Genomic DNA, 16,016 nt, shown 5'->3' with positions numbered 1-16,016 from the left:
TTTGGACTACCTCGATGGGGTTGATAAGTACCAACAAGCAGAATCCTCCCTTGTCGCAAACCTGTAGCTCCTAATAACTAACAGTATGAATGCAAGGGAGGGAAGCCCAGTTAGAATCCAACATTCTTGTCATTGTCCCATGTCTTCACTAGCCCTCGCCCCTTACAGGACATAAAGCCACGGTGGCTTCAGGCTTTCCGCATGAAAGGAATGGGGTTGGTGGCATCGTTTCCATTTTCCCTATGTTCATCTGTCAGTTGGCCACAGAGCAAAAAGAAGGATCAATATCACCACACCAGTGATGACCAATAGGCAGATGATGCACCACTGACGTCTTCCTGATGGAGAAAGAACAAAAAGAAAGATGGTCTAAGTGCAGGAAGGTCAACCCAACTGGAAAATTATAATCCACTACCAGGGGGACACAAGGGGCTGATGTTTGGAGCTAAGCACAAAAATGGGAAATGGGAGTACTCTTAAAACGGATTTATAATACATGGGAAGCTGTATTCACGTTGAACCTTACAAACAAATGTCAATAGGTTACGTATGCAAATGTCTGCATATTCTTTGACCCTAATTCAGTATTAAACACAATCCCATTGAAAAAGAGGGTTTTGAGGCATTAGCAGTTTTTCAGCTTGTTATTAGGCATGCAGCAAAGGAAACGAAGAGTAGTGATTAAGGCATTAGGTTAGAAACTGGGAGACTGTGAGTTTCGGTTCCCCCTCAGATAAAACCAGTTAATCAGCCTTGGGCCTGTTACTTTCTCTTGGTCATAGGAAGGAGACAATGGCAAGCCACTTCTGAAAAACCTTGCTAAGAAAACTGCAGGGATTGTCTCTGACAATCAACCATGATTGAACAGAAAGGGGGGGGAGAAAACACTACTATCCTGGCATTAAACTGCAAAAATGATCCTATTCAAAGGAATTTGGTTACTTGATTAACATATGTAGTGAGGGACAGGTGAGCTAACCTGCAACTCGGGTATCATAGCAAGATTATCAGGGATATTACTGGACAGACATTTTGGTAGATATAGAGGGATAAAAGCTCAAAGGTTGTGTATATATCTAAAGGCATGCCCATTTAATTGCCATTATTAATTTAGTCCTGATTTGTACAAAATAAAAATAAATAAAAGCTATCTGTGACTGATTCAGGATTTGAACTGAGAATAAGAGAATGTTCAGCACAAACCAAAATGCAATACTGGCCTAAGTGGAACAGTCATTGGTTTATGCAATTATGCTCTCCTAGTCCCTTATCTCTTCCTGTTCCTGAATCCAAATAGTGATCCATTTTTCTTACAGCCGTTCCTTTGACAAGAGGCCTAAGATGATAAAAAATATTTCAAAATGAATGCTGATTCCAGGTTATGATCACTGGCTCATTTGCTGAATCAAGGGAGAGGGGGGCGGAAATCTGACCTTGGAACAGTCACAGCCCAAACTATTCATAGAATTATTGGAAGAACACTGTCTCCATCACCTTGAGTTCCTGATCAAAATGTAGGATATAAATCAAATCAATCAGTGTTTGTCAGTGTACTTAAAGAGTTGTGAATTTATGAAGGCCAGTATCTCTATAAACTTTTGGTGCGCTCAAACTAAACAAACCACATCTAGGCAAGTCCAGATATTATCACATTCACTGGCCCTTGTTCACACTGACTGGAATTAATTATCCAAAACATCTGGAATGCAGCAAATTGTCTATTTCCAATAGAAAAGGAAAACAACAGGAAAACTGGGGATCTAGTAATACCAGACAGGGTGAGATTCAGCAGCTCATTAAAACATTCTACAATGGAAAGGAAAGCCCAGTGAGTTGGAATGAGGTGGAAGCTCTTTTATTCTATGCAAATGGACAGATCAAAATAAACCATAAAGCCCTGCCTCTTACCACGGGCCATGTGGGAGACTCTGCCCATCTTTTTGAGCACCCCATCTATGCCGCTCTGAGTGCTGTCCATCTCGTGAGCAAAGTCTTCTAGCATTCTAGAAAGTCAGCAAATGCATCATCACATGGCAGTAGTTTCTAAAGCAGCAGCCCCATCTTTAAAGCTTGTGAACCTTGCCCCCCCTCCCACTTGGTCACAAGGCATGAAATTCGCAGCTAACAATAATTTGCTCTGGGAATTTTCAGAATATTTTTTATTGCTAACAAAATCTGGGATCTAAGTGATGGAACTGTACCCAAACTGATTTGGCTCCAATATCTCCAATATAATAAGAGACAAGAATTATTTTTTAACTCCCTTACTGGCAATAGGAATATCAATCGTAGTTGATCTGCTCATTTTTGTGTATGAGATGAGATGCAGGACTGTAAGCTGAAAACCACCAGTAGAATGTTCTGCTGGTGATAGAAGATGGTAAGAGAGAGGATAACAGCTTTTGCCTTTTGGTCTTGCTTACATTATGGGATTCCAGGATTGCATATTGTTGGACCTTCAGCCATTGTTGAACTCAAAAGAATTCTTAAATCTAGATTAGCAATCATTCCAGAATCTGATCTCTGATCTGCTTAAGACAGTGGTTCTCAACCTTTTTAATGCCGCGACCCCAACCGGTCGTAAGTCAAGGACTAAACCGGTCGTAAGTCGAGGACTAAACCGATCGTAAGTCGAGGACTACCCAACCGGTCGTAAGTCGAGGACTTTCCCTGCCCGGGAGCGCCGCGCATGCGTGATTCCGCCCCCTGCACCGGCCGAGGCGTAGCTGGCAAGCGGCAGAGACGGAGCAGGCTGACCACCAGCTGGCCCAGCCCAAGGGAGGTAAGGCACCCGCCGGAAAAGGGGGAAAAAATGGCGGACAAAAAAAATGGCGGACAGCCTTGCTTGGCAACCCCCATGAAATGGTCGATCGACCCCAAATGTCCCGACCCACAGGTTGAGAACCACTGGCTTAAGAGTAGGTACCGAGGGCTCCTCTGTTGCCATCTATACTCACCAAGACGTGGGCTTTCTGCAGTTCTGAATGAATTGTTTCAAATGTTCCAGCACTGCTAGACAATGTCACATGAAAAAGGGATCCAAGCAAATCCAATCGATTCCACCACCCCACCTTTGCTGCCTGGACTCACATAGTTTGTTCATCAAGTTCCTCTCCAACCCGCCCCGACATGTGCTTCAGTACAGAAATGCTGCCAGAGACCAGCTCCAACTGTTCATCCTGCTCCTCAATGATCAACTATCATGGAGAAAAGAAGGCATCGGAGCATTTTTTTACAGGAAAAAAAAAATGACAGCAACAACATCCACGGGAAACGAGATCTACAGAGGTCTCAAATAACAGAGAGATCTCCTGTCAAAAATACAACTATGTTAAGCACCCAACACCATAAGAATTTTTTCTTCCTTTTAGGCAAAAATCTTCATAAAGAGAATTCGGGGGGGGGGGGGGGGGGGAANACCTTTTGGGAAAGGTGTACAGTAGAAATACCACCTTTGATTAAGTTTCCACCAATTTTTCTTCTAATTTCTTTATAACTGTAGCGTTGTTCACTTAATAATACTATTTTACATCGCTTTCTGGGCAACCAGTTAACTCTTTGCACCATTACTTTAATTTTATCATGTTTTACAAGCTCACTAAATGAAAGGAAAAAAACCCCAGCCAACTTGATAGCAATCACCAACTTGATAGCGATCACATAACACACTGACAAATGTCCTCCTCTCAACTTCAATACATGACATCAATAACTGAATCTTACTGTGATCTGATTGGCTCATTGCCAAAGCAAGATGACACCTGATTGGCTCTCTAAACACTCATGCTCATTGGCTACAATCAGATGAAGGAAAGCTATCTGATATCAACCTAAGCAAGTTGTGCTTCCTTTTTCTGGTTATTTGGCTATAACTTTTTATAGAATACAGTACAGATAATTGAACAAATTATGCTGCATTACATTCTTGATTAAATTGTCTTTCCATTGATATATAATCCAAAAAAAAGTGGTGTTATTAGCCATCAAACCTCAAAAATACACTTTTCTCAAAAGGTTTCCACAATTTTGGCCACTACTGTATACATGTTTTGGTTCACTTGTGTAAAAAAAATATCCTACCTTTAGCTATGAGAAGCAACTATCTGAAAAGTTTGTATTGCTATGTGGATGTCAACATGTGGCCCATCGGTGAATGCCCAACTGCATCTCCCAGTTGCATAGCTAACACTAAGGGACATTGCAGGTTAAGGTTAAGGAATGACAGGTTACCCACCCTTTCTGCAAGAGATAGGGATTAAATAGAAATATTCTTTAATTTGTTATCTTCTCTTCACTGTTGGGGTCTAGCAGAGTAGCTACTAAGCAAAATATTTATTTATTAAAATGTTAAAGCACTCAATAGCTGAACCTCTAGGTGGCTTACAGTAAAAAAGCAGTGGAGACTTGAGGCATATGATATTAACATTAGCTTACAGAATGGTCTAACAATAAAGCGTCAGAGGATCTACAGATATTGGCCATGATGGTTAAATCAAGTCTCCATAGTCAGCTGTGTTTTCGTCAACATTTTCTTACCACTTTTGTATCCAGCATCTGTAGATAAAGCTGAAGACAATGTGAAACTGATTATATCAGACAAAGCCAAGCAATGTTCATTCTTTTAAGGGGTGTAGGGATCCTGCCAATTCCTTCCCACATCAATAACACAGTCCAAAACAGGTGCTTTACATACAAGTATAAAATATTTATTTTTTTAAAAAGTTGTTTTTTAACATTGTCTTCTAAAAGGGGATAGGCAGAAGATAGATCCAATTATTTGGATATTTTCAGCAGCAACATGAATTCAGAATAGCAGCAGCCAAAACTTTCCCCTCACCCATATAAAGCTTGACCTAACCAGAAACATTTTTTCTCCCTACAATAGCCCTGTAAGTATCTCTAAATTCCAAGGTTCAGCATTCTTTGCACCAAGTTGATTTGTAAACCTCATTTTTTTTAAGATAAAGTAGATCTTACAAGTTAAGTCTGCCAATCTCTGCTCTATAATATTATATATATATATATAAGGAATAGCCGCGTGTCTGTAACAACAAAGTATCCCATAGAGACATTGCTCACAGTAAACTGAGTCACTGGGACTTCCCTGAAAATAGCCAGTTTTTTTATTTTCAAGGCAAAATCCACTTTGCCAATGTTAAGATGCTCTGTCCACCATGTTTTACTAGGCTTAAGATGAAAAGAGAGCAGGTACATTGGTAAGTCAGATTTTTTTGTCCTAGCCCAGAAGTATCACCATAAGTTACATCTTGATGCACAGTGCTGTAGACTACATTTACATAATGGCAAATGTTTTTTGTCTCCCAATTTTTAGAAAACAGCTAACAGGGATGGGGGATTGAGGGCTGATGTTTGGTTTCATTAAGCATTTAAATAGAAATATAGCTTTAGATCATCTTCAACCCTTAGTAATTTCACCAACTCAACAAGCAGAACATACTGTTATACTGTCTAATTCTTCCACCGTTCTTGATTGGTTCAACTGGAAAATAGGTAACAGTATAAGTCAATTGTGCTTCATCAGATGCGTTTCATGCAGAGATAAGTTACACAGATTCAGAGTTGGTATGAAGGAATTAGATCTTTTAAGACTAAAACAGAAAATAAACACTTTTGCTTATTTTTTTCTAAGTTGGTGACCTGTAGTGGGTACAGCACGATCACATTTAAGAAACACGGGTATTCAAATCCAATTATTTCCCAAGTATGGCAGGAAAAGACACTACACAAATTCCCATTCTAAAGTACAGGAATGGGCTGTGAGAATAGCTTTGTGAGGCACAAAGAAGAGCTGCGGTTTAGACAATGGTCTGATAAATGAAATCTGAGCCCAAAACACAAGTATAATTTGAGAAGGCTTCAGGATTATCCCTCCCTAGTTCTCTGGAAAGTGAAGGTGAGGAATGGGTGGGAAGGGGGAAGTGCTTTCAGACTTGCAAGAGTCTATTAATATAATTTTAGAATAAAAATAGTATTAGCATTCATCATTTTGGTTTCCTAGTTTGGACTACCTCGATGGGGTTGATAAGTACCAACAAGCAGAATCCTCCCTTGTCACAAACCTGTAGCTCCTAATAATTAACAGTATGAATGCAAGGGAGGGAAGCCCAGTTACAATCCAACATTCTTGTCATTGTCCCATGTCTTCACTAGCCCTCGCCCCTTACAGGACATAAAGCCACGGTGGCTTCAGGCTTTCCGCATGAAAGGGTTGGTGGTATCGTTTCCATTTTCCCTATGTTCATCTGTCAGTTGGCCACAGAGCAAAAAGAAGGATCAATATCACCACACCAGTGATGACCAATAGGCAGATGATGCACCACTGACGTCTTCCTGATGGAGAAAGAACAAAAAGAAAGATGGTCTAAGTGCAGGAAGGCCAACCCAATTGGAAAATTATAATCCACTAACGGGGACACAAGGGGCTGATGTTTGGATCTAAGCACAAAAATGGGGAATGGGAGTACTCTTAAAACGGATTTATAATACATGGGAAGCTGCATTCACGTTGAACCTTCCAAACAAATGTCAATAGGTTACGTATGCAAATATCTGCATATTCTTTGACCCTAATTCAGTATTAAACACAATCCCATTGAAAAAGAGGGTTTTGAGGCATTAGCAGTTTTTCAGCTTATTAGGCATGTAGCAAAGAAAACGAAGAGTAGTGATTAAGGCATTAGGTTAGAAACTGGGAGACTGTGAGTTTCGGTTCCCCCTCAGATAAAACCAGTTGATCAGCCTTGGGCCTGTTACTTTCTCTTGGTCATAGGAAGGAGGCAATGGCAAGCCACTTCTGAAAAACCTTGCTAAGAAAACTGCAGGGATTGTCTCTGACAATCAACCATGATTGAACAGAAAGGGGGGGGGGAGAAAACACTACTATCCTGGCATTAAACTGCAAAAATGACCCTATTCAAAGGAATTTGGTTACTTGATTAACATATGTAGTGAGGGACAGGTGAGCTAACCTGCAACTCAGGTATCATAGCAAGATTATCAGGGATATTACTGGACAGACATTTTGGTAGATATAGAGCAGTGTTTCTCAACTTTGACAATTTTAAGGCATGTGGACTTCAACTCCCAGAATGCCACAGCCAGCAATGCTGGCTGTGGAATTCTGGGAGTTGAAGTCCACATGCCTTAAAATTGTCAAGGTTGAGAAACACTGATATAGAGGGATAAAAGCTCAAAGATTGTGTATATATCTAACGGCATGCCCATTTAATTGTCGTTATTAATTTAATCCTGATTTGTACAAAATAAAAATAAAAGCTATCTGTGACTGATTCAGGATTTGAACTGAGAATAAGAGAATGTTCAGCACAAACCAAAATGCAATACTGGCCTAAGTGGAACAGTCATTGGTTTATGCAATTATGCTCTCCTAGTCCCTTATCTCTTCCTGTTCCTGAATCCAAATAGTGATCCATTTTTCTTACAGCCGTTCCTTTGACAAGAGGCCTAAGATGATAAAAAATATTTCAAAATGAATGCTGATTCCAAGTTATGATCACTGGCTCATTTGCTGAATCAAGGGAGAGGGGGGCGGAAATCTGACCTTGGAACAGTCACAGCCCAAACTATTCATAGAATTATTGGAAGAACACTGTCTCCATCACCTTGAGTTCCTGATCAAAATGTAGGATATAAATCAAATCAATCAGTGTTTGTCAGTGTACTTAAAGAGTTGTGAATTTATGAAGGCCAGTATCTCTATAAACGTTTGGTGCGCACAAACTAAACAAACCACATCTAGGCAAGTCCAGATATTATCACATTCACTGGCCCTTGTTCACACTGACTGGAATTAATTATCCAAAACATCTGGAATGCAGCAAATTGTCTATTTCCAATAGAAAAAGAAAACAACAGGAAAATTAGGGATCTAGTAATATCAGACAGGGTGAGATTCAGCAGCTCATTAAAACATTCTACAATGGAAAGGAAAGCCCAGTGAGTTGGAATGAGGTGGAAGCTCTTTTATTCTATGCAAATGGACAGGTCAAAATAAATCATAAAGCCCTGCCTCTTACCACGGGCCATGTGGGAGACTCTGCCCATCTTTTTGAGCACCCCATCTATGCCGCTCTGAGTGCTGTCCATCTCGTGAGCAAAGTCTTCTAGCATTCTAGAAAGTCAGCAAATGCATCATCACATGGCAGTAGTTTCTAAAGCAGCAGCCCCATCTTTAAAGCTTGTGAACCTTGCCCCCCTCCCACTTGGTCACAAGGCATGAAGTTAGCAGCTAACAATAATTTGCTCTGTTGCTGGGAATTTTCAGAATATTTTTTATTGCTAACAAAATCTGGAATCTGAGTGATGGAACTGTACCCAAACTGATTTGGCTCCAATATAATAAGAGACAAGAATTATTTTTAACTCCCTTACTGGCAACAGGAATATCAATTGTAGTTGATCTGCTCATTTTTGTGTATGAGATGAGATGCAGCACTGTAAGCTGAAAACCACCAGTAGAATGTTCTGCTGGTGATAGAAGATGGTAAGAGAGAGGATAACAGCTTTTGCCTTTTGGTCTTGCTTAAATTATGGGATTCCAGGATTGCATATTGTTGGATCTTCAGCCATTGTTGAACTCAAAAGAATTCTTAATTCTAGATTAGCAATCATTCCAGAATCTGATCTCTGATCTGCTTAAGAGTAGGTACCGAGGGCTCCTCTGTTGCCATCTATACTCACCAAGACATGGGCTTTCTGCAGTTCTGAATGAATTGTTTCAAATGTTCCAGCACTGCTAGACACACCACCCCACCTTTGCTGCCTGGACTCACATAGTTTGTTCATCAAGTTCCTCTCCAACCCGCCCCGACATGTGCTTCAGTACAGAAATGCTGCCAGAGACCAGCTCCAACTGTTCATCCTGCTCCTCAATGATCAACTATCATGGAGAAAAGAAGGCATCGGAGTATTTTTTTACAGGAAAAAAAAATGACAGCAGCAACATCCACGGGAAACGAGATCTACAGAGGTCTCAAATAACAGAGAGATATCCTGTCAAAAATACAACTATGCAGGGCTTTTTTTCTGCCTCTTTTCCACCGCCTTGAGTTTGGACCGGTGCGGGAGTAGTTTGGGATCCTGGCGGGGAAATCTCTTGTCCTTACGTTCATTTTAAACCCTCCCCGATAAAGGCCACACCCTCCCCGATAAAGGCCACGCCGGCCGGGCCTTTTTCCACGGCCTTGCGCCAAGGCGGCGCAAGGCGCTGAAAAAAAGCCCTGCAACTATGTGATGCACCCAACACCATAAGAATTTTTTCTTCCTTTTAGGCAAAAATCTTCGTAAAGAGAATTCAGGGGGGGAAAAGGAAAGGAATTAATGTTTACAATAGTACTTCACCCAGTGGCTTGAACCATAGCATTTCTTACATCCACTGAATTTCTTTTTCAAATGGCTCTTGAAAAACGGGTACATATACTAGCCTTTCTTAGTTCAATCACAAGACTGGGACTCTTGCTATTTCTTCAGTTATGTTAAAGCAGCAGTTTGGAAGAAAAATAAAGAAAGCAGGCAAGCAGCCAATTCTGGTACTGAAACACCAGATTTTTTTAGATTGATGGGGCAAATTTCAAAAATACAAGTGTGCAACGGTTGGAACCCAGAACTCCAATTTAAAAAATATTTCAAATGATCATTACTTCCATTCAAGGAACTTTGCTATTAGTTGTTTGACAGGAAGAGAAAAATAATGTCAAGAGATGCAATCAAGCAAGGTGGCATGGATGTTGAAGGCCAACAAGCAATGTTTATATTAGAGCTCATACCTCTACAAAACTGCAATATTTTTACCCTTGCAAGTATAAAAAGTAGTAGTCCCCTTTAGTCTCTGTAGAAACGAAGCTGATTTGTGAAAATTAGTAGCTTGATTGGGATGGTGTTCATCTTCTCACCTTCTGGTGCAACTGCTGCTCTTCTAAAATATGTGAATCAGCTGCTGACACCTTCTCTGCACTCAACAGCCCACAGTGGTCCCTGCCATCCGCCAGCTTCCCCAGAGAAAGAGGAGAAAAAAGAAAACTCTGAGCAAGACAAGATTCTAACTGCTTCAAGAAAAACAATGAAACATCTAAGTGACAATGGTGAATTAGAATGGAGTGGAAGAATTAACTCACTAGTTCTACTTCTGTAGAAAAGAACATTTGCCGAATTAAAAATAAGCTAAAGGTAATAAAATCCTTGGCTTTTAACACTTATTTAATGCAGTTATTCATGGCCTTTCAAGACTGTTGTGCTAGTCTCGCAATATAAACCTTCCATTTATAATCAGTATAATATTAATATTAAGGGCTTCCTTTTCAACTGGCACATTATTATTGTTACGTTTACTTGCTGTTTATCTTGCCATGTGGCCTACTCTAGGTGGCTCACAGCAATGAAAAACAAACAAATAAAAAGGAAGTTTCAGCAAGGTAAAAGTAAAATAGAACAAAGAAACAAAGAAAAAGAAAACAAATAAAATACATTAGTATGATTAGTTTAAAAAGATGGACGAGTGGGGGAGGGGGGGAAGGTGGCATCTGCTATCAATCTAGCAGCCACCTCCAGAGCAGAACTCCCCCGTTGAGTCCCCAGGCCAATTTGCAGAGCCAGGTCTTTTAGGGTCTTAGGAAAGAGAGGAGGATGGGGCCAGATCTTCCCCAAAGGGCAGGTTATGCAGCAGAGAAGGCTCTTCTGGATTCTGACAGCTGGAGTTCTTTGACCGATGGGATCCGCAGAAGGCCCTCTCTGTCAGCCCAAGTAGGACGGGCTAATCTTAGCGGGATGAGACAGTTCATTCCGTAGCCTGGACCAAGGCCATTAAGGGCTTTAAAGGTCATAAACAGCACCTTGAACTGCGCTTGGAAGCAGACCAGTGGCCAGTGCAGTTTGTGGAGCAGAGATGTAATATGAGCCGCCCTAGGGGCTCCAGAGACTTTCCTCGCTGCTGCACTTTGCACCAGTTGAAGCTTCCAAATGGATGTCAAGGGTAGACCCATGTGGAGCCCATCGCAATAGTGCAGAGGAGAGATGATCAGGGTTTGGGTAATGGATCACAGGGAGTCAACACCCAGGAAAGATTGTAGCTGGTGCACAAACCGAGGTTGTGCAAAAACTCTCTCTCACCCACCCCCTGCTCTTCAAGCAGGAGACACGAGTCCGAGAGGACCCCCAAGTTACAAACTGGATCTGAACGAGGAAGTGCAACCTCATCCACAACCAGAGATGACAAAACCTCAGATCCTGAGGCTCCGCACACCCAAACCCATTGTGGGATACATCACTTCTGACTTTTCAATCTCTTTATAAAAACAAACTGATTTCACAGTGGTTTCAAAACATGGGAAACTAATGCAATAAGTCGGACCCGTGATTAAACAGTGCCATGTTTCTAGAGAAAGAATGCATAAGTTATGTTGCAGGGGAAAAGATAAGAAGAAACCAGAGTATTTAGCCAAGCAAAAACCTACCTGGAGATCTTTGGGTTAGAAAATTCTTTGTTGCAAAGAAGTTGAGCAAGCAAAGAGGCTACAATAGCCATTGTCATATTATGATTCTTCCATCCCTAAGGAAATTCCAAACAAACTGTTAAAGTAGGGGAGCAGAAGACCATACCTCCATGTTGTTCCTCTCCATAAAGGACTGGGCTGCTGGGTCAGACATATGATCCTGCATTTCCTACAGAAAACAAACAGAAGCAATAAAAACTGTGTCCTCTTAAGAGTGTATCAGTAGAATGGTTTTTTTTTCTTCCACAGGGCCTCCGTTAAATAGATTCCTCTGGTGACCACTTGTAACTACCTAAAGGTAGTCCTCAGGTTATTATTGTAATGGAGTCTGCTCATAATGGTTGTAACTCATGATGGTTGTAAAAAAAGGGGGGTTATAATCCTTTTTGTGGCAGTTGTTAAACAAATAACCACAGTTGTTAAATAAATATTTGCTATAGGTGCGGTTTTGCTGAAAACTGGGAATAATTGCCAGTTTTTGGCAAAAAACATTATAAAACAATCATATGGCTACCGGAAGTGGCAAATGGCTGTAAATGTGGCGTGGCTGCCAAGCAACAAACGTGCAGTCATGTGACTGTGAGCGCCCCCCCCCAAACCATCAAAATTTCAAATCCAGGCCATAAGTATCTACCAAGTAGGTCTATCAGAACTTCAATCAGTTGCTAAGCAACCTGTTGTAAGTCAAGGACTATGTGTAGGGTACAGTAAATATAAATGGAGTAAGAGAGATCCCCAATGCTACAGGCCACTTGAATGTGCAGACATAAAAGCTAAAGTGATATACTGTAAATTCATGGGTATCTATAGAGGGGGAAAGGGATGGTGGTGGCCAACAATGACATACGTCATGAGGCCATTTCACATGGGACACAATCTTGCATATTTACACTGATATTGTAACATAACTTAGGCAAATCACATACTTGCATCACGTATGCAGTGACATGATACGTACCATAATTTTCACCTTACCAAATCTATAAAGAAGCGTAAGGCTCCCAAGAGGCATGATAATATCCAGAATTTGTGGCCTTTCCCATTTGTATAATTCAACCTCTTTGGTAGAAAAGGAATTTTATATAACATCTAATTTTGCTCAGAATCAATCAAAAATTGAGAATTTACACTCAAGGTAGCTTTTCAATAGCAACTATTAAAAAAAATTTTTACTCATCACATCCTGCCATCCCCCGATTCACAATAAGGTATACACTTCAGGAAGCCTCACCTTGACCGACTCCCGCATCTCTGTGACAAAAGAACGTCGCGCTGCAACCTCAGACGGCGCAATGGCAAACTTGTGTGGGTTTGATTCCACAATGCGTGATTATGGGTTAAGTGCAAAGGACTTGGAGGTTGTGAGTTTAAAAACTAGACAGGACTGGATTAAAATACCTGGGTCTGACTTTGATGCTCAGTCACCAGAAATTCAGCCTCTCTTGTTTGCTCCCCTATCAGGCTGAGGAAACAGATTTAGAGCAGCAGTGCAGGAGCAAAATGCTGCTAGGGCTGTCTTAGAAGCAGAGTGTATGTTTGTTTGTTTGTTTGGTTTTTTTTTTAAAAAGAGGATATAATAACATCACTGAGAGAGGTATCTCACACTAATGTCAATCTCAGCTCAAAAGGATATAAATGGTTTCTTCCAAATCCTCCAAGTCCCACTCAATGCTTCGCAAGGTGTTGCGTAATTCATTTGTAGTCCAGTTCAGCTCTTCCTTGTTCACAACTTGGGTCTCCTGGAGCAGCTGGCCCCGGCGTTGATAAAGGCCCCGTGCTGTATTCACTGCTTTCTGAACCTCTCTGGAGAGCCAAAGGAAACATAGCTGTAAGGGATGGAGGAAACAACACAAGGCACCCAGACCAGGAGAAGGAGCTGTTTCCCCTCTTCAAGTTTGCAACCCCATAGCCTCCTAAGCACGGGTAGGCAACCTTGGCTCTTTTATGACTCATGGACTTCAACTCCCAGAATTCCTGAGCCAGCCTCGTAGACTTCAACTCCCAGAATTCCTGAGCCAGCCATGCTGGCTCAGGAATTCTGGGAGTTGAAGTCCACGAGGCTGGCTCAGGAATTCTGGGAGTTGAAGTCCACAAGTCATAAAAAAGCCAAGGTTGCCTACCCCTGTTCTAAGGTGACCTGGCAGGGTATGTTACAATGCCTTTGGTTTTGCACTGCTGGTGACAAGTCTAGGAAATGAACTTTTGGTAGGACGACTTGATCGACAGGTCGTATGTAGGCAAAATGCATCGTGAACGCAGTTCTTCTCTGTCTGATTGCATGTCACCCAAGACAGATTTTGTTCCATTGAGGTAACTGCTACATCTCTGCAGCAGGGCAGGCATTTCAGCATAAGCAAACTTCCTATAGCAGAACAGGTACAGGAGCTCTTCAAAGAAACAGCAGTATATGTCGGTGTTCAATTTATTTGGATCAACTGATACTTGTAAGAGATCAAGGCAGTTGCACTAGAAGAAGGTGCCCTTTCTTTGCCCGGAGGTCCTAAGAAAACACGACCATAAACGAAAAAGATCTAGTTGAATGATATAAAAATGGAGATATATATACTGAGTCATAATCTAGATCTGAAAGGAGAGCGAAAAACGACCATCCCCTTCCCATTTATGTGTGAGAGAAAACAGAACTAAATGGCATTCCTGCACCATGGCAGCCCACAGCCAATTTTAGCCTTTAGCAGATCGTTAACACAAAACGAATATAGAGTATTTATAGATTTTATTTTCCTGGGCTCCAAGATCACCTCAGGTGGGGACTGCAGCCAAGAAATTAAAAGACGCTTGCTCCTGGGGAGGAAAGCTATGGCAAATCTAGACAGCATACTAAAGAGCAGAGACATCACCCTGCCAACAAATGTGCGTATAATCAAGGCCGTGGTTTTCCCAGTTGCAATGTATGCTACACTTTCAACCTGGTATTCTTTCCGACTCGCTGTTTCTTAACTCCGGAAACTTGATACCACGACCTCTTCTGCTGAGGACGCTCAGGGAACCTAACGTTCCGAAAGCTTGGGTTCCGCAAGCTTGGCCAGTCAGGATCTTCTCTAGTTGGGGCTGACGAGAAATCTTCCGGTCTAGGACTTCAACTTTGAGTTCATCTTTGGCCACCTAATGAGAAGGAAGGACTCACTGGAGAAGGGCCTAATGCTGGGAAAGATTGAGGGCAATAGAAGAAGGGGACGACAGAGAATGATATGGCTGGATAGAGTCACTGAAGCAGTAGGCGTGAACTTAAATGGACTCCAGAAGATGGTAGAGGACAGGAAGACCTGGAGGAACGTTGTCCATGGGGTCGCGATGGGTCGGACACGACTTCGCAATTAACAACAACAACATAGATTTATTCCGACCGCGTGCGTTCAGACGTCTCTGTTAATAAATTAAAATACGGATCTAAGCAGATCTTTAGCTTCACTAAATCCAAACGGCTGCTACGGTCTGAAATAGCGAGGAACCAAATAACGAAACTTCCGATTTGTACAAAGTAACTCTCCTCGTTGCCTATATTGTACCGCACAAAAATTCACAATCGACCGATCTTTACCCCAGACCACGTTTCTGCATTTAGAGAAACTTGCGCTCTTAGATTCCGTCCACCAACATTTTTGTTTACTTCTGCTTTCCAAATAGGGGCATTTCGGAACAGCCCGCGAGGGCCGCTACTTCTGAAAGTTTAGCTTTCTGTTTCAAGCCCACATCAACGCGGCAGCTCCTTTGATTCACGGGGAAGGTTCTTTCTAAGAAGTTCCGGCGGTTGTCTTACTAGTTGAACGGGATTTCCCAGCAGAGGTGGGGAAATTTCTAAACTGGCCATCTCTGCCTTGAGATTCTCGGATTCCCCGATCTTTCCACACTCTCGACCCCGCGTGGTTTTCAACCGGCTCTTTTCGTCGCTTTTTCCAGAGAGAAGGGTTTTTTTTTCTTTGTTTTCAAAGTATTTCCCCCCCCACCGGGGACTGCCACTCACCCTTTCACCGCGAAGAACGGGTCCTGCAGAGACATCCTTGACCCTTCAAGTCGCCTTCAGACGTCCAGCCGACCAATAGAAACGTGTATGGGCGAAACCGTACAACTATGGAGGAAAATGCTCCCTCTTTTTTCCCCTCTCACTGAACTGAAGCCATCAAGGCAGCCATGTTTATTACGGGTCCCTCTTTCACAACCCTGTATTTCCCTTGGGTTTTTTTCTTTTCTTTTCTCTTTTTTTTTTTCTTTTTAATACGGAAAGGGGACACGCCTTTTCTAGGGAGGAGCGAAAATAGGGAAGAGAAGTTAGTAGGCGGGTTGAAGAAATAAGAAATATCCCCTGGAATTTCCTAGTTTCGGTATAGTCCTGGTTGTTGGTTTTGTTGTTGTTTTGAGCGGGGAAGGGTATTTCTAGTTTCCTTTCTTGCATTCCCAAATTTCTTAAAAGAAGGAAGAGCTGGCCTGAATCTTCGCGGCTTTACTTGCACAAGCGCCCCCTTCTTCTTT

General features: G+C 41.9%; 2 protein-coding genes across 3 annotated transcripts; both read right to left on the bottom strand.

Annotated features, from left to right (window-relative positions):
• Positions 1-204: 204 nt before the first annotated feature.
• On the bottom strand, positions 205-3,200 carry LOC107286903 (syntaxin-10-like). The gene is made up of 3 exons (XM_015815346.1): positions 3,091-3,200; positions 1,909-2,003; positions 205-338 (listed from the first exon to the last, which is right to left on the bottom strand). The coding sequence occupies exons 1-3, from the start codon at positions 3,129-3,131 to the stop codon at positions 247-249; spliced, it is 228 nt and encodes a 75-aa protein (XP_015670832.1). The 5' UTR covers positions 3,132-3,200; the 3' UTR covers positions 205-246.
• Positions 3,201-4,725: 1,525 nt separating this feature from the next.
• LOC107286890 (syntaxin-10) lies at positions 4,726-15,646 on the bottom strand. 2 transcript variants are annotated; one of them, XM_015815332.1, is made up of 8 exons: positions 15,511-15,646; positions 13,162-13,331; positions 12,760-12,854; positions 11,635-11,697; positions 9,933-10,028; positions 8,814-8,920; positions 8,058-8,152; positions 4,726-6,351 (listed from the first exon to the last, which is right to left on the bottom strand). In XM_015815332.1, the coding sequence occupies exons 1-8, from the start codon at positions 15,543-15,545 to the stop codon at positions 6,260-6,262; spliced, it is 753 nt and encodes a 250-aa protein (XP_015670818.1). In that variant the 5' UTR covers positions 15,546-15,646; the 3' UTR covers positions 4,726-6,259. The 2 variants fall into 2 exon arrangements, with proteins under 2 accessions (XP_015670818.1, XP_015670819.1); XM_015815333.1 differs by lacking the exon at positions 8,058-8,152.
• Positions 15,647-16,016: the final 370 nt, after the last annotated feature.

This window comes from Protobothrops mucrosquamatus, unplaced genomic scaffold, assembly GCF_001527695.2.
Source record: "Protobothrops mucrosquamatus isolate PMUCROS unplaced genomic scaffold, P.Mucros_1.0 scaffold336, whole genome shotgun sequence".
NCBI classification, from domain to species: domain Eukaryota; kingdom Metazoa; phylum Chordata; class Lepidosauria; order Squamata; family Viperidae; genus Protobothrops; species Protobothrops mucrosquamatus.
The sequence above is the reverse complement of the archived record's forward strand: the minus strand, read 5'-3'. Positions and strand labels throughout refer to the sequence as shown.